Source organism: Vigna umbellata, chromosome 9 (genome assembly GCF_029865625.1).
Source record: "Vigna umbellata cultivar VRB3 chromosome 9, Vumbellata_1.0, whole genome shotgun sequence".
In the NCBI taxonomy this organism is placed as follows: Eukaryota; Viridiplantae; Streptophyta; class Magnoliopsida; order Fabales; family Fabaceae; genus Vigna; species Vigna umbellata.
Window position 1 is genome coordinate 111,153 of NC_142173.1, and position 18,663 is coordinate 129,815.

The window sequence follows — 18,663 nt, forward strand, 5'->3', positions numbered from 1 at the left end:
TATGATGGTAAAAATATTATAAGATAAGAAACTATTGGACTATAATTTTTTTCATATTGGATGCTATTACAACTATAGATAAAAAAGAACAGGGCAAGACTTCCAGGTCGAAAATTTAAGAAGATTTTTATCTTAATTCGTAAGTTATCGAGTATTTATGGTTAATGTGATTTAATATCGAAAATAATTTGGAGTAAAAGGAACAGCTGTCCTTTGAAGAGGGTAAACACGTGTTTATTTAATGTTTAACAAGAATTCGTGGTGGCTTGAAACTAAATATCTTAAAATAGCGGGAGAAAGAGGAATATTTTGAATTTATGAAAAATCGTTTTAATATAATTATATATGTAATTTGTTTTTTCTTATAAAACTAAGAAAGAAGACGATAATTATTAATGATGATAGCTGTTAATCCGAAATTACGGTTGGAATTGAAAATTTGAAAAGGGTAATGATTGGAGAAAGGAAAAGGTGAGTTGGCGGGAGAAAGGAGAAGGAGTGGCGTGGTAAGTGTGAGGTGTGGGAAGCGGAAAGGGAAGACTATAAATACAAAGGGGAAGCAAAGCTAGGCATGATTGGAAAAGAAGAGCATCTTACAAGACGCACAAAACACACGCACGCGGAAAGAGAGAAAGAATGAAAGAGAGAGAGAGAGGATCGAGCCTTCCATTCCGGGGTGCCCTCGGATCGGAATAACAGTTCAATTCTCCTTCTCATTCTCATTTCTTTTCCCTCTTTCTTCTTCTTCCTCCCTCTCTCTCCCTCCGTCCCTCGCATCGTTCATTCTCCGATTCTATCTTCTTCTTCTTTCTCTCCATTTCCAATTTCATGTGCTTTCTCTTCGTTTTATTATTGTCTGCTAATTTCTTTGGAATTGAAAGAAGAAGAAGAAGAAGATGAGCGTGATCTCACGAAACATATGGCCGGTTTGCGGAAGCCTCTGCTGCTTTTGCCCCGCGCTGCGCGAACGATCCAGACATCCTATCAAGCGTTACAAGAAGTTGCTCGCTGATATTTTCCCTCGCTCACCGGTACCTAATACACACATTCGATTCGTTTCTGTTTCGTTGTGATACTCATTGATTGATTGTGATATTAATTGATTGATGAAATCGACGATGCTTTTCGTTTTATTGGTGAATGAAGGATGAGGAACCGAACGAGCGTATGATCGGCAAGTTATGTGAATACGCCGCTAGGAATCCTCTCCGAGTCCCTAAGGCATGTGTTTAATTTTATCTATTTTTCCTTTTAATTATAATTTGTCTCTATGTGTGTGTTTATATAGATATTTTATATGCTTGTAAATATAATAACTGCATGTCTTCGTTTGTTTCAGATAACGAGCTATCTGGAGCAAAGGTGTTATAGGGAGTTGAGAACAGAAAACTACCAATCCGTTAAAGTTGTTATATGTATTTATAGGAAGTTGTTAATTTCTTGCAAAGAACAAATGTGAGATTCTTTTTCCTCGTTTTCAATTCGTCATGCATGGCTATTGTTCATCACTGTCGGTAAATAGTTAAGGTGCTTTCAATTAAATGACGCTATGTTTTTTGCGTCTGCATATCGTGTCTTATATAGCCTCTGTGTAGAAAGTTTGCTTCTCGTCCTATATAGTGTGAAAATAGCTTTCTGAGTGAACAAGACAAGCTCATATTCCCCTTCTCACTTCAGGCCCTTGTTTGCGAGTAGTTTGCTTGGCATCATACAGATTCTTCTTGATCAACCGCGGCATGATGAAGTGCAGATTTTAGGTTGCCAGACTTTGTTTGACTTTGTGAACAATCAGGTGGGGTATTTTTGGTAGGTTCGCTATTTTTAAGTTTAGAATACACACAAAATTGAAGTATTTTAGTGCGGAAGATTCAAATGCTTGGAATGCTCTTATTTGTGCAGAAAGATGGTACTTATATGTTCAATTTAGATGGGTTCATTGCAAAACTCTGCAATCTAGCTCAAGAAGTTGGCGATGATGACAAAGTACAACATTTACGTGCCGCTGGCCTTCAAGTCCTTTCTTCAATGGTAATTAGAATGTTACTCGGACATATGCTGCATACTGTTTTGTGCTCTTTTCATTGCTGATTCATTTTTCAACACGCCAAACATGATAAAGTTATCAAGGTAATGCAGCGCTGAAGTGAAATTGATACAACTGTTTTCATGTTTTACAGGTTTGGTTCATGGGAGAATTTACTCATATCTCAGTGGAATTTGACAATGTAAGTTAGTAATGTGTTTACTTGACAGTGTAAGGAATTTGCCCTGACATTTTTTATCAATTTAATCATGCTAGCTTTGATTGTTTAACATATAAAACATTGACTTTGTGGGTGAAAAACACCTCTATTGACCAAAATAATTTGTCATTTGAATTTGGCTTTCTCGTAGATCATAATTTGTTCTTTGATTATAGACTTTAATTTGTACCCCCTCGAATAATAGTTCCATTGGGTTATTTGTCTTAGATTTCGGTATACATCTTGCATCTGACAGATTTATGCGTCTCTTGTTACCTCAGGTTGTTTCAGTTGTTTTAGAAAATTATGGGGATGTCAAACAAGATTCTCAAAACGAGAACTCAATGAGGCTTTATTCTTGGAGAGCGATAGTGAATGACAAAGGAGAACTTAACGTGCCTGTGTAACTGCACCCCTTATCATAATTACATATGTTTTGAGTTGCTCATCAGTTGTAATCACTATTGACTACTTTTTCTCCATCTCCATAGGGACGATGCCAAAAACCCTGGATTTTGGTCAAGGATTTGCGTACAAAATATGGCAAAGTTAGCTAAGGAGGGTACAACAGTTCGACGTGTTCTAGAGTCCCTGTTCCGCTATTTTGATAGTGCCAATCTGTGGTCTCCAGAACATGGGCTTGCTCTTTCTGTTCTGCTTAACATGCAGTCTATAATTGAAAATTCTGGTATTTGTTTTCTTGAGTGCTTTAACATTAGCTTTTTATCTCAATTTCTTTTCCCTATCTTCACAATTTATAATTCGTTTTATTGTAATTTACAGGACAGAATACACATTTGTTACTGTCCATTTTAGTCAAGCACCTCGATCACAAGAATGTCTTAAAAAATCCTAATATGCAACTTGACATAGTTGGGGTTATTACGCATCTCGCTAAAGAAACAAGGGTTCAACAATCTGTGGCTATAATTGGTGCATTGAGTGATATGATGAGACACCTGCGAAAGAGCATACATTGCTCTCTAGATGATTCAAACCTGGGGTCCGAAATAATACAATGGAACCAAAAATACCGAACCGAAGTAGATGAATGCCTTGTACAATTAACAATTAAGGTGAAAACAAACTCCCCACTACTAATTTTAGTTGACAGTGTAAGAAATTAGATTAACATATAGATCTGTATGCACATTTGGATGTGAATCGTGGACTTTTAATTTTGAATGATCTAATGTTCTTTTGCGCTTACTGGCTATGATGTTATGCAGATTGCAGATGCAGGTCCTGTTCTTGATACCATGGCCGTGTTGTTGGAAAACATGTCTAATATTACTGTTATGGCCAGAACCTTGATTGCTGCAGTCTATAGAACTGCTCAAATAGTTGCTTCAATACCAAATATATCATATCAGAACAAGGCAAGATTAGTTAAATTGCTTTCTTTACCATGATTGTAATATTTCCTTGTTTCTTTCTGACTTTTCTTTATCCTTTTATGTTTGTCTGCAAATTTGGAACTCTACCCTATAGTCATTCCCTGAGGCATTATTTCATCAGTTACTTCTGGCAATGGTCCATGCAGACCATGAAACCAGGGTGGGTGCACACCGTGTATTTTCTGTTGTTCTCGTGCCATCTTCAGTTTGTCCTCAACCCTCTCAAGAGTTCGCTTCCGTAAAGTCTGCTGACATTCAAAGAATGCTCTCAAGAAATGTCTCTGTGTTTTCTTCTTCAGCTGCACTCTTTGAGAAATTGGAGAGGAAGCAAAATTCATTGCCAGAAGATAGTAATGCAGATGCAAAGGTTAATGATAACTCCATTTTAAACAGATTGAGGTCAACTTATAGCCGGACTGCTAGTACGAGAAAATCATCTTTGGCCAGTGCGGAATATATGGATAACAGGAACTCAAAGGTTAATAATAATTCTTCCGTGATGAATAGATTGAAGTCTACTTACAGCCGTGCTACTAGTGTGAGGAAGCCACAAGTAACCCCAACTGTGGAGGAAAATACTACAAATACCGGCACTAAACAACATGTATACACTTGCACTTTTTCATTTTTAAATTTCAGCAATAGGGAAAGAATTACACAGTGAAACACCACCAGATGCCAACATTATTCTTATGACTACTATGTCGCAGGTATTACCCATTAGATTGAGTAGTCATCAGATTACCCTTTTGCTATCATCAATCTGGGTCCAGTCTGTGTATTCCCAAAATACGCCTGAAAATTTTGAGGCGATTGCTCATACCTACAGCCTTCTGTTGCTAGTTGCTCGGAGTAAGGTAACATACTCGCTTTTATCATTTTAATATCTATAAATAGATTATAAACTAAATTTTGATATCAATTTACTTTGCTTAGTCAACGCTTTGTTTGGTGTTTTACATATCTTGCTCAAAGGAAATTCTGATGACCAAAGAAGCTGAAGCTAAAATGCCACATGTTTTTGACACATTCTACGCTTCCCAAGAATGATGAGAAAAATTAATGTAATTGGCATGAACTTCTTGACTTATTACCTTCTAATAAATACAATTTTAGAAGATTGAAAAAAGGCTAAGCGACTAACTAAAACATCATTATAATACATATTAAAATACAAAGAATTCTAGTTAAGTAATAAAATCTTTGTTACAATAAAGATTTACGTGTACTGCATTTTAAAAACATTCACCAGTAATCATGAGTACTGTACATCAAATGTTCTTTTATTAATTTTATGTGCTGCTCACTAATTACCTCAATATCCGTGGTGTATATTACTCCATTTCTTTCCAATGTGGTGTTTAATTGTTACCAACAGTGTGGGATAAGATAGCTGTGGTCCGAAGCAACATCCTTGATTTGGAAGTTAAATTTGATAGCATGTTAAGTTTACTGAGTGGTCGCTTTTAATTATTACCTTGTTATATGATTGATAACTGACCGCATCTCATGTAGAGAATTATTTGATGAAGTAATTTATTAGTCCGATAACTTCAATTAAATTTTCAAAGTTCAATTACATTGCTCTTAATTTTCTAATGAGTTCTGGTATTGGCCACGGAAGTATTTATACTCTTTATCGCTGTTCAGATGTTTTTATTTCACAATCAAGTATGGGGTTTTATTTCTGTAATTGAAAAATGTTTAAAGTTAGGCACAAGTTATCTTCTAGGAGTAGCTTTTATTTATCCTCATATCTTGCAAGTTTTATCTCTCCTGCAGAATTCGTCTCATGAAGCTCTAACTCAAAGTTTTCAATTGGCTTTTTCCTTGAGGAACATTTCTCTCAATGAAAATGGTAGCGTCTTGATTCCCATATTATTTGATGTGTGTATGTTAGTAGTTTGCATATTTTTGTCTTACCTAAGAATGAGAATGTTAGGTTTCTGGGTACATATTATATCCTATCAGAGAACCTCAATATGATCGATGTATGCTATAGATGGATATCTTATAATTCATTTTTATAATTTTGTTATTATTTATTTCCAAACTTCCCTTCTGAAAGGTTCGGTACTCAAGATTAAAGAGGCCATTCCTGCCTCTATTAAGCAGGAATGACATTACCTTAAATTGTCATCTAGTGAAGACGTAACAATTCCTTTTCAATAGTTGATTATGCAAAAACAGGGATGACTTTTCCATCCTTGTGAGGTGGGAATGATCATTCCTTTCATGTATGAATGAATTAGTGCTTGTTTAATGATTCCATTCTAGATTGATTCCAAATACACGGAACATTCTCTAGTAATTATATATAGTCACATGCTAATTAAACTCATCTCTTGCTTTTCCTAATTGAATCAGTAGTAGAAACTCTCAATTTGTGTCTCACTAGTGTTTAAATATTACCATATAATTAAATCTTTAGGTTAAAGGTGATGTGATGCTGACTGGAATAATTCAAATTTCTCTTGTTTTAAACATGTAACCTGACTGGATAGTTTTATGGCTAGAAGGGTATGTGATGCTGATTAGTATTTTGCCTTTATTGGGTGGAAGCCATAAACATTTATTTGGACTCCTATGTAATATGTCCTATCTTGGAATTAAAGTGGCTGACCAGAAAAAAATTTAAAATAAGCATGACAGTCTTCTGTGATGTATAGAGTTACTGAGATTATTTCTTACATACTAAACCAAATCGAACTTGAGAGGTTATAGCATGTACATTTTTTGGTTGAATATGTTTTTATATTTGGTTTATTTTATTCATTTTTCTACATTGCTTTCGGACAAAAAGTGTTAAAGTTGTGTTGTTGAGGTGCCTAGTTTTGAAACACTATTTTTTTCCAGTAAAACTGCAACCATCACGACGCAGATCTCTCTTTACACTAGCAACAGCCATGATTGTCTTCTCATCCAAGGCCTACAACATCCTCTCTCTCATTTCTATTGCTAAAACGACATTGACTGATAAAACAGTATGTATATGCTGTTCCATACAAAGTTTTTCATTCAAGTTGTTATTTTTTCCTTACTTTCCCTACTTTCTGTTATTGCTCGCTAATGCATTGATTATTTACTCAATTGAACATGCTATCTATTTCCTTTTTTTAGTGATCAACTGCTATTTGTTTTATCTCTTAGATTTTTTGTGCTTTTAGATGGATCCATTCCTGCGGCTGGTTAATGATGCCAAGTTACAAGCAGTTGCTGATACGGTTAGGCAGCCAAGTGTAGCTTATGGATCAAAAGAGGATGATGAGGATGCTTTGAAGTCACTTTCAGCCATAAAGTTAACAGAGAGCCAGTCTAAAGAATCATTTTCTACCATGATTGTGCAGAGTCTTGGAATATCGTATAATGTAATGACTAAATATCATATGATTTTGCATCAGCTTATCATAACCTGTGAACTAAGTTTGAGTCCTTTTCTATGTAGGAAACATCCATCCTAAGAGAACGGCTGCTCGAAGATTTTTCACCTGACGATGCCTGTCCTCTGGGATGCCAGTTATCTGGCGACACAACAGGGAATGTGTACCAGTCTGGTGGACTAAAGGATGATAAACTTCCTGATATGGTAACTTGCTCTGTTCTTCTCTTTTTTTTTAAGTATTTTCATTTTATTTAAACCTTCGTTGCTTACTCTCATGAAATAATGCAGGTTGACATTTCATTATTTACTATTGACGATGACATTTCACATAGTGGTTTGGAGAGCCATGCTAATACTGATCCACAGGAGCAGTCCTCACAAAATCTAAGCTTGTTGAGTGTTGATGACATATTGGGCTCAGTAAGTTCTTGTCATTAACATATACACACTTATAAGGAAAAGATCACTTTTATTCAAAAAATCACTTTCTTTACTTTCCTCTGCTCATTCTAATGTAAATGGTAATTTCTGTTTTTATATTTAAATTTTAATTCTTAAAAATTGAAGTAATGAATTTTATCATAAAAGTTCAAGCAAAATAGTATTAAAGTTTCTTATAATGTCAACCAACTAGAATTAGTATTGTCATAACATTTAAGTTATTATTATAAAAAACTAATAAATTTATCGTAAATGACAATTATAAAAGGTTTTTACAATGTTGTCTTGTGTACAATTCATTCTAATTACAAAAAAATGATGTTATGTGAAGGTTTCGGAGACAACAAATCAAGTAGGAAGAATTTCTATTTCAACACCGTTTGACATGCCTTACAAAGAAATGGCTCTCCATTGTGAGGCACTCCTCGTGGGAAAGCAGCAGAAGATGTCTACATTCATGAATACCCATTCAATACAAGGATATTCATTTAAGATCCCTCCTTCTATTGAATACCGCCAGGAAAAGGACGGCATGTCCTCAAGCTTCAATATTCAACAGGCTTTACCTTCGGTACTTCTCTACTTCATAATTCAAATATCTGATAAACATTCAAGATACTTCAAGAAACTCTTTCTGCTAAGCACTCACATTTATTTGATGCCATAGTGTTTAAAAAGTTGAATTTATCTTGTTCCCATGCCACTTTTGATGCAGAGTGGAAATCCATTTTTGGATACTAATATGGACTCTACTTCACACAACGCCTTGCCTGACACTGCTCCAAGGCCTTGTGCAACAGCGTACCAGCATCAGGCTGCCTTCTTTCAACTGCCAGCATCACGTCCGTATGATAGTTTCTTGAAAGCGGCCGGTTGTTGATTCGTTGTAGAGAAGAATATGATGACGACGATGATGATGATTTGATAATACTATCCGCACACTAGCTGACAGAGTAGAAGATGCTCGGAAAAGTTGCACTGGCTGCTTTCTTCACCATGAATTCCCAACAATATTTATGGTTGGATCAGTGTTTTTTAGGGCAACAATTATCAATCAAACTGTTCATTGAGTTATATATCTTTTCCTTGATTTTCTTCCGGCAAGTAGGCGTATCTTTTATTGGCGTCCTTGCAAAATTTTCAGAGCTGTTTTCATGTGCATAGGTTACCGGTCTTACAAATCTGTACGTCTCTCGTTTCATTTTTTCGTTTTTCTTTTTTCTTTACTTCCTCCATTCATTGTTGGGGTTTGAGAATTTTGTAAAGGCGGAGAATCCTATATTCAAATCCAAAAAACCAAAACCACTTGACTCAGTTTTTGTCCTGGAAAGAAGCATCGAGAGCATGTGATGGATATCCTTCTTTTCTTGTTGGCAACTTCAATCATAAAAACCCACGCAAACTACTCATGTAAAACAAACCCAAACCATTTTCTTGTTTGTAGAGCTAGCTATCTTTAGAAATTGTCGCTGTTCCTCTACATTAAAAAAATAAAAATAAAATAAACCATGTTCTAAATCCACTTCTAAGAACTTGCGAAAACATCTATATATTTTTACATTTGTATGTTTGGGAGTGGGAGATGACCAAAATCTCACTTTTTAGTAACTGAAGTCATTTCATTAGTTTGAAATATAGTCTCCTTTTTATTTTTATATGATTTAGAATGGTCTTAAGTAAACATCGACTGTATCTGATAATATCTTAGTGGTTTTCAAATGTTACTTATTATTTCTTTTAGAATTACATTTTTGTATTTTCACCAAATGGATGACTCCAAATTCAGAAACTTGAATTTCGACTCCAAATTCGATTTCGCATTTCTTTTCATTTTCACATTTAGAAAAAAAAAACAGAAATTAGGATAATTATATTTTGTAATTTCTAACCCCATTAGAGAATGTCGAAGAGTAGACATTTTATACCAAAAATGCGATGTTTAACAATTTTAACTTTTATGCATGCTAATTATATTATTTTTCCTAATGAAATAAATATCTATTATTTATCAAAATTTTCAACGAGTTTTCTTTCTAATTAGTGGTTACAATGTTCTAAATTAAAATTAAAATACACATCTTGATTTATATTCACTTTTTCTTATAAACCTTCTCAACTTTTACATTCCATCTTTTTCATATTCAATTAAATGTTACTATAGCATTATTTTCCTTAATTATCTTAACAGCTATTTCTTGTGATTCGTCTTTATCTAGTCTCTTTAAATTAATTTTTAATATTTTTAAAATTATTTTAAATTAAAACATATATTGCAAATTAAATTATTATTATTATGAATCTAAATATGATTTATATCTTTAAATATAACAGTGTAATAGAACTCTCTTTAGTACAATCTTTTATATATATATATATATATATATATATATATATATATATATATATATATATATATATATATATATATATATATATATATATATATTGGTGTTATAGTTAGGATCGAATAAGTGTAATCATATTTTATATCTAATTGTTCTCTTTTTATTAGATATGTGTTACTTCCATATTAGTATTAATACCATTGAAATGAGATGTTAGAAGTTCAATCAATATAATTTAAATACCACAATAAAGTAATTAATTATCAAAATAATTTTTCTAATAACAAAAATAGAAAGAAATTGTGAATGATGCATTGTAAGGGTAGTTTTAGGATACATTTTTGTTATTTTTTATTATTTTTAAAAGAGAGAGAAAAAGTATTGGGAACTAGGATGACTCAAGCGGTAGAGCTTAATCTTTTAAAATATCATTTTTGTTATTTTTAGTAATTTTTAGGTATTTTATGTATTATATATATATATATATATATATTCCTAAAAGGGTAAGTATTTAAAATAAAGATGAAATAAATGTAAAAAATATAAAGCAAATTAATAGTGCAGATAAAGAGAAATGAAATAGTATTGGAGATGTAAAAAAAAACAAATGGGTTGCGGAAAAAGAAAAAAAAACAATTGAGCCCAACACATAACAAAACAAAAAAATATACGTGGGGGTGTCTGAATGAGAAATGGGTGTGTGCAAAGGAGAATAGAATTTATAAAAAAAACAAAAAAACTGGATTTGGCCCAAGAACTTGGCCCAAGGGTTTTGCTCCCCAGCTCAGAAACCCCTTGGGGGTTCTCGCATTCTTCACTCAAACACAACAGCTCAGAACCCAGAGACCTAGGGTCTCCTTCGATTAAGGCAGCCCATGGAGGTTTGCCTCCCCTGCAGGTGGGCGCCGCCGCCTCCACCGAAACCGGCCGCCGCATGTCGCGGTCCATGGCGTCGCCAGTGACGCCTCTCGCTGCCGGAGCCATCACCGGCCACGGCACCAAGCTCTCTCCCCCTTCTCATCTTCGTGCGCAAGAGGGAAGTGCCCTCGCCTTTTGTGACGCGTCTTCGCTGTCACCAACGAGGCCAGTCGCCGCCGGCGCCTACGCCGGAAGAGCCAACGTCCTTAACGGCGGACCAGACCCTAACTCCGAGAGCTCACCACTGTCGCCGCCGCCCGCCTAAAGACGTTGCCGTCAGTCAAGGCCGCCGCTCCATTGCCGGCAAGAAAAACTCCTCTTCCTTTGTTTCTTCGCTCTAAACGAGATTTGCGTATTACTCTAACGCGTGCACGTAACTTGTGATTGCAAAAGATGATATGGGAACCGAAACGGGGTCCGAATGGTTCGAAGTTGACTGGGGTGGCTGGATTAAGGTTTTGCGGATGAGAGGAATTGTGGGTTAGGGAAACTGGCTTATGGGTGAAATTTGATGAAGATAACCTCCCTTGTAATCTTCTATGACTTAAGAAACTGAAACAAACACTAAGGTATTGAATCTGATTTGGCTGTTGGTTGCAGGTGAAGAATGAACTCGAAATTAGATGAAGAGCATGGGTATCTGATACTTTGTTTTGGTGTTTTTTTTTTTGGCATGTTCTGCTAGGGAAGAATTGAAGGGAAAAGTGATGTTTTCATCCCTGGATATGGCTTCTGTGGTTTCTGTGTGTAGGTTGAAGAGATGAACTCGGTTGGAGGGGGAAAGATAGCCGTGATACACAACAATCATACACAAGCATAAATGTATTCAACAGCAGGTGCAAAATGCAGTACGAAATGCAGCAAACTACTCACTAAAGCATGATGTGTGCAAAGCATTGCTTACCTCTTGGAGCTCCGTTCACCATTGTTAAACTCCTGAAGCTCTTTCTTGTGGCTGGCTTTCCCTTTTTGTCTCTGTTGTAGATGAATGGGAGTTGCAGCAACAGGGGAGATGGATGATGGTTGAAGATTGGAGTAGTATGAGAGTGAATGATGGATGGCGATGGAGGTGAGTGACTGTTGCCTTTTGGCTGAGGTCGTGAGGTGTGATTCACGCTGCCCTCTCTCCGCTCTCTTGTGGGATTTCTCTAACCGTTTTTCCCTCTTCCTCCAAATCCAAAACGTGTTCAAAAACCTCTTTCTGTTTGTCATTTTTTTTTTCTTTTTTTTTTGGAATTTAAAATGTAAGAAACAAATAAAAAAGAAAAAACGATACCAATAAAGTAAATAAAAACATAATAAAACAAAAAATAAAAATACAAAATAAAAGAAACGAAAATTAAAACAGAAAAGATTTTATTTTTATTTTTTATGCATATTTACTCCGGCGAAATTGAGTATTGAGAAGTATAAATGTTTTTTTCTGGCCCAATAAGCATATTGGAAGTGCATTCCAGTAATATCCACTCCATCATATTGGGCTACATTCCCCTTATGACTAGATTTATTATATTATTATTAGCAAATATTATTTTAATATAAGATAAACATGATTAATCCTATAAATATAATTAATATTCTTTAATATTCTTTAAAAAGTACTTTTTTAATAACTCTAAATATATTTAATTACACAGTTAATGCAACTCTACTTTAAAATACCAGAATTAAAATCACTCACCTATTTGAAAATCTACCTTCAAAACGCTGTAAGTTGATAAAATATAAAGGAAAATATCACTGCATAAACAAGTTAAATACACTACAGAATAAGATGTCTACTCATCCGAGTAGAACATGTTCAACTTTAAACTGTTATTTTATTTCTACGCTTTGAAAAATATTTTTTTTTAAAATAAATAACCATTTAACAACCCTTTTATTGATACAGTAATAGTAATATTTTTTTATATGTTATTATAATATTAATAGAGGAAGATATTATATGACTTTTATTTTAAAAAGATTTTATCATTATATCAACACACATTCTCTTTACTCTGCTATCCAAGAGAAATGTATTTCATTTGTCACTCGTAGGACTTTTAAAAAGCTTGCCTTTTGGCCATTCCAAACTACTATATTTCTCACTGTCAATTTACTTTACTTTCTCAATTATCTAATATTTTATTTTTTAAAAAGACTGTATATCGTAATTTTAATTATTTATTTAGAAATTACCAGTGTAATTAAAAGTATTTAATTAATTAATTTTATGCATTTAAAAATTTAGTTAGTATTTATCTTGCAAAAACTAAATGTACAAGAAAAAGGGTTATGTTTGATATTAAAATAACCAAATGCTGGAAAAAAGAAAAAAGAATAAAACCTTCTTTCTCCTTTTGTAATCTCAGCTTCACTATCTCAGTTATTTATCCCTTTCTCTCTCTCGAATCTTCTCCGATCTAAGGAGTTAAACTCAACAAGAAGAAAATAGATCCGGTCAACGTAAGACAGTTCCTTTTCCAAAAAACTTCCCTCCCATGATGTTTGGTTCTTCACAAAATCTATGTTTTTCTAATTAGTTTTTCTTTCATTCTCCTTAATTTGTGTATAATTTTGCAGAATGGAGGAAGTTCAAGAGTCTCAACCCCAACCATCGCCTGGTAATTTACATGCGCTTCATGGAATAAAAAAATGATCTTTTTTCTTTTTTCGACTTCACATGCACTTATTTAATTTTTTTTTTCTGAACTGTTAATGGCTGCAGGTCAAGAAGACGAAAACGAAGTGATTACTGAAAGTTCAGCATTTGTTAAAGGGGAGCCAGCCCCAGAATTCAGTAGTAGCCCCCCAAAAGTTGACTCTGAAGTTGAGGTCCTTCACGAGAAGGTCACCAAACAAATCATTAAGGAAGGCCATGGCCAGAAGCCTTCCAAATATTCAACTTGTTTCTGTAAGTACTAGTCTCACTCGTCTTGTTTTCAATTGCCCACAATTCGTGTTTTGATGCATGTTTCCTACAAGTGTAAAAGCTCCAGAGTTACATAATTTAATTTGTGATTGTGTATGTAATTGGTTTTTTACACAATTGATGTTATCCCTGCCAATTAATTGTGCTGTTACTTCAAGCTACCATAAATTCAAGGGCTAAGTCCCAGTCCCAGATGGAACATGCTTTAATTATAGCAGTAATGAAGGGTAGTTTGAGGGTATATGCTAAGGTATTTTCAAATTATGAAATATCAGAATTTCTTTTTTCCTTGGAATGGCTTGCATTGTGTCTAGGTATGTATAGCAACTTGAGCTGCAATTTAAGTGATTGATGGCAATGATTTAATGTGAATATGTAAATTGGTTGGACATCAAATGTTGTTTCTCTGTGAGTAAATTTATTCTGTTGTGCTTTTAGGGTGACAAAATCTGGAATGACCAATATTACATCGGGAGTAGTTCACTACTTCCTAATATGCGCCACTGTACCATTCTTAGTAGCCCTTTCTTGCAAAGGCTTTTCTTTTCATTGTTGGGTCAAAGTTATGATTGGTATATGGTATATGGTTGTAGTCCATTACAGGGCTTGGTCTGAGAAAACACAGCACAAGTTTGAAGACACATGGCAGGAGCAAAGGCCAATTGAGATGGTCTTGGGTAAAGGTATGTTTCTGGAAGTTTAAAGCATCGGATTTCTTTTTCGTTCATCAATAGGGTAGTAGGCTATCTCTTCTAGACCCCTTACTGTCCTTTGATTTTGGTGTATTTCTCTTAAACAGAGAAGAAAGAAATGACTGGGTTGGGCATTGGTGTGGCAAGCATGAAAGCTGGGGAGCGTGCATTGGTGCGTGTAGGCTGGGAGCTAGGATATGGAGAGGAAGGAAGCTTTTCTTTTCCAAACGTTCCACCCATGGCAGATTTAGTTTATGAAGTTGAACTCATTGGCTTCGATGAAACGAAAGAAGTAAGTTGCACTAAATACAGGATGGTTGTTGACTTGTTAAGATGCTTATAGCACCTTATTTTTGCAGGGGAAAGCTCGCAGTGATATGACCGTGGAAGAAAGGATTGGTGCAGCAGACCGGAGAAAGATGGATGGAAATGCTTTGTATCAGGAAGAAAAACTAGAGGAGGCTATGCAACAGTATGAAATGGTTACACACTTATGTTTCTTGCACTCTTCTACATAGTTCCTTACTGCTCTTAGTCCATGGAAATTTCTTTCTTCACTTTTTATTTGAGGTTGTTTGACAAATTTGTTACCGTCTTTGTTCTTTTTAGGCCATAGCGTATATGGGAGATGACTTCATGTTCCAGTTGTTTGGGAAATATAGAGATATGGCTCTGGCTGTAAAGAATCCGTGCCATCTTAACATGGCAGCTTGTTTGATTAAGCTGAACCGTTATGAAGAAGCTATAGGACAATGCAGCATTGTGAGTATAAGACAAGACTTTAACCAATCAATCCAGCATAAAATGCTTTGTGTGTGTGTTTTAATTTGTAAGCCACACCATTCATCGGTGTTTCAATAATTCCTTTTCTAGATACAGAATTGCATTATAACTATCTCTTCTGCTAGCTACTTTTGGCCAGATTTGGATTGTGAATGGAATACAATATTATGAAAGTAAAATTATAGTCTAATAATATGCTGCTTTATTGGACATTAGTGAGATCTTAATCTCTCTTTGAGACGTTGAAGACAGCGAATGTGTTTTGTCTCAAGGGTGTTCTTTTTAAACTTATTGAAGGGAAACTTCATACTCTTTTTTGCTTTTTGTTCTTTTGCATTATTGATTACCCTGTCAGATCATGCCAAAATAGAAAATGCTGACTTTGTCACCATTCAATACTAAGCATGTCCTCTTATATTTTGTCTAAGAAATTATGTAGCTGCTATCCACATTATAGTTGTTTTTGTTACCAGTTTCGCAAGTAAATATGGGCATCGCATTAAGTTTATTTTGCTATGCAATAGGATAGGGTGTTGTGTCATCTCATCTAAAATACCAATTAAGTCTAATATCTTAGAATTTTAGCTATCCAAGATTGTGAATTATGATGCAATGTTAAACCGTGATTTTCTGACAGGAACTGAGATAATCTTTTTCACTCCGGAAGATTTTATTTACAGTCTTTTTGAGTTTACAGCATGAGTATTTGGGAGAACCATGGATTACTTTCAGCCTATTTCAGTAAACTTATTTGGGCAATTTTTTGAAAACAACTTAAAACTTGCATAACAACAACTCACCCTTATTTCTTCTATCATAGAAACACATGTTTACCCGATGAGTAGTTATTGAGTAAGTGCTTTATTAAGTTGTTTACCCAAAAGAGAAGTCATTTTGGTCACCCACTTGTGTGTAACTTTATGATGGAACTTGCAGGCACTGGGTGAGGATGAGAACAATGTGAAGGCATTATTTAGGCGAGGTAAGGCTAGAGCAGCACTTGGGCAAACAGATGCTGCCAGGGAAGATTTTCTAAAGGCACGTAAACATGCTCCTCAAGACAAAGCAATTGCAAGAGAACTGAAATTGCTTGCTGAACATGACAAGGCCGTTTACCAAAAGCAGAAAGAGATATATAAAGGAATATTTGGACCAAGGCCTGAACCAGTTCCTAAGCCAAGAAACTGGCTCATATTTATTTGGCAGTGGTTGCTTTCAGTATTCAATGGCCTTGTCAGCCTCTTCAAGCGTGAAAGGTTTAAATCTGACTAATCAAAAAGACCATTGAAAGACCACCTCTTGTACGACTCATGAATTAATCATACTTTTACTATTTTCCTTTTGCTTGTGGAACAATCAGATGTTGAAAAAGCACTGGTATTTCACTCCTAGGAGTTATCTTTGACAATGCTATCAATCTGCTCTTATGTTACTTTTCATAGTTTGGTGGTTTGTTCAGAACCTCCTTGTTACCAGAATTGAAATTGAAATTATAAGTGTCGCTTAAATCAGATAATCATTTTATAAAGATTTGTAGTATGCCTTTGAATTAATTCATTTATTGGGGTAGCTCTAGTTCACTGATATTTTCGTTACATCACTTATCTTAATCTTATCTCATTTAGTGTGAAAATCGTTGTGAAAAAACGTAAAGAAAAAATAGGATTACTATGCAGCTCCTTCCTTCTTGAACGGAGAAAATCTCAAGCATCCTCTTATGATCATCACATTCTTTCCCAATTAATCAATATACATAGAATCACCAAGTGTCACTAATCACGAAGATAATATTCACACAGCAAAGTAAAAACATTGATTTAAAATGGTATTCCGCAGCCATAATCTGTTACCTACACTATATTTTTCCAACATAAACTACATCAGATTTCTCTGATGCAAATAAAAGATCACCAGTGCTTGCTACCACATGGGTTTGGGCACAGTGGTCCAAGCAAAATAGGCACATACAAGCATCTGGGATATGTACACATAAACTGCAAACGATATACTCATCAGCAACAAGTCTTTCCAATCACCCTTTTGCTGTGGACTCAAATTCTGCTTCAATCTCTTCCCTGTCTTCTCAATATCACTTAACATTTTCCATTTGAACAAGTTCACCTTCGTTTCTCCCTTCTGATCTTTCTTTTCCTCCGGATCTGGTGTTCTACCCTGGCAGGATAGTTGAATCAAAATCCTGGGTCTGTTTCTGCTTGTGAATTCATCATGAGAAGGTACCCTTTTGCTGCAGCAAGAGTTGCCTACAGTGAGAGCTGCCATGCCATGCATGGAAGAAGAAGGATCAGATTGTGCTTACTGATACACAACTGTGTTGAACATAAATATCAGATATGATGGATGCAATTTGAAGCTAACAGGCAGAAAAGATAAACCTGTCACTTGGTAATAGGTGGTCTCTTTCTTCACGCTAAAGAAGAAGAATTTTGTCGCACAATATTAGACTTAGATATTTTCTTCTTCAAATACTCAAATACCCAAATGGATAAGGAGCACTGTTTTTCGTACAACCACGAATTCTATGGTGTAGAACAAGAATCAGAGAAAAAAAAATACCCTTTTTTTTATAGCTTCGCAGTTTTCATTGCAAAATTTCATTCTTCTTTCCTTATGATTCTTGATTCAGTGTTAATATTGGTTTATGCTATCAACTAACGACATAACAACCTTAACTTTTGTTCAGTAACACATTGTTATTTCCTGTCTAAAAATTAATTGTCTTAATTATAGATTTAAGGTTACATATATGTCATATGATAAATCATTTAGAAGATTTGAGCTATGTGATAAATAAAAAAAAGTTCTCAAGCAAGAATAGTTGAGAAATAAAAAAGTTCAATAAAAAGATACAATAATCATAGAATCTCAAAGTTCAATGGAAAAGTAAGGTAACGATAAAATCTCAGTCTAATCACATAAGAGATTGATATTATTTTTTATTAATTTAAATAATAACTTAGTGAGTCTTTCATTTTTATATAATGTTTTATTTTTTTATTTTTATCCCATATGAAACTTTGACTCATAATTAAATTTCTAACAAAAATATCTTCACATATTTCAAATATAAAATAACAATTTAATGAAATGAATTAAATTGACTTGATTTTAAAATATATTAATACTTAATTACGTAAAAAAAAAGAATATGACTAATATAGTAAATCAAATTAATCTTTATAAACTTTGTATGTAATTGCTTATCTCTGAGTAAGAAGGAACGGTGGGTATGAGTGCAAGTATAAGAAAGATAAAGTGAAACCGGGCACAGAGAATAAAAATGGTCAAATAAATAAGTGTCAACATGTGACGTCAATAGCATGTACAAGAGTCAAATGATGGCAGCTTTTATCACGTTCACGCTATCATTCCTATTAAAGTAATTCTCCGACCCATTTTCTCTTTATTATCTTTTTTAATTTTACTTTTCTTTTACTTACTCCAACACTTTAATCAATTAATAAAAAACATGCTGGCTAAAAACAATTTAAAAAATTAATAAATAAAAAACACATTATTCATTAGGAGAA

At 34.4% G+C, this 18,663-nt stretch overlaps 3 protein-coding genes across 3 annotated transcripts; 2 read left to right on the plus strand and 1 right to left on the minus strand.

Annotated features, from left to right (window-relative positions):
* The first annotated feature begins 512 nt into the window (after positions 1–512).
* Positions 513–8,664, plus strand: LOC148192244 (protein SEMI-ROLLED LEAF 2-like). The gene is made up of 19 exons (XM_088099097.1): positions 513–1,031; positions 1,147–1,221; positions 1,340–1,455; positions 1,678–1,792; positions 1,900–2,028; positions 2,178–2,225; positions 2,525–2,646; positions 2,735–2,931; positions 3,027–3,319; positions 3,473–3,622; positions 3,735–4,244; positions 4,351–4,497; positions 5,423–5,498; positions 6,497–6,624; positions 6,808–7,008; positions 7,086–7,226; positions 7,311–7,442; positions 7,795–8,034; positions 8,179–8,664. Exons 1-19 carry the CDS (start codon positions 897–899, stop codon positions 8,341–8,343), a joined length of 3,120 nt encoding a protein of 1,039 aa, XP_087955223.1. The 5' UTR covers positions 513–896; the 3' UTR covers positions 8,344–8,664.
* Positions 8,665–13,052: 4,388 nt separating this feature from the next.
* On the plus strand, positions 13,053–16,556 carry LOC124831584 (peptidyl-prolyl cis-trans isomerase FKBP42). Its single transcript, XM_088098904.1, has 8 exons — positions 13,053–13,174; positions 13,292–13,332; positions 13,437–13,622; positions 14,234–14,323; positions 14,440–14,624; positions 14,692–14,814; positions 14,942–15,094; positions 16,052–16,556. The coding sequence occupies exons 2-8, from the start codon at positions 13,293–13,295 to the stop codon at positions 16,385–16,387; spliced, it is 1,113 nt and encodes a 370-aa protein (XP_087955030.1). The 5' UTR covers positions 13,053–13,174; position 13,292; the 3' UTR covers positions 16,388–16,556.
* A 326-nt stretch (positions 16,557–16,882) lies between these two features.
* LOC148192245 (uncharacterized) lies at positions 16,883–17,568 on the minus strand. The gene has a single exon (XM_088098905.1). It carries the CDS (start codon positions 17,402–17,404, stop codon positions 17,036–17,038), a length of 369 nt encoding a protein of 122 aa, XP_087955031.1. The 5' UTR covers positions 17,405–17,568; the 3' UTR covers positions 16,883–17,035.
* Between the last annotated feature and the right edge of the window lie 1,095 nt (positions 17,569–18,663).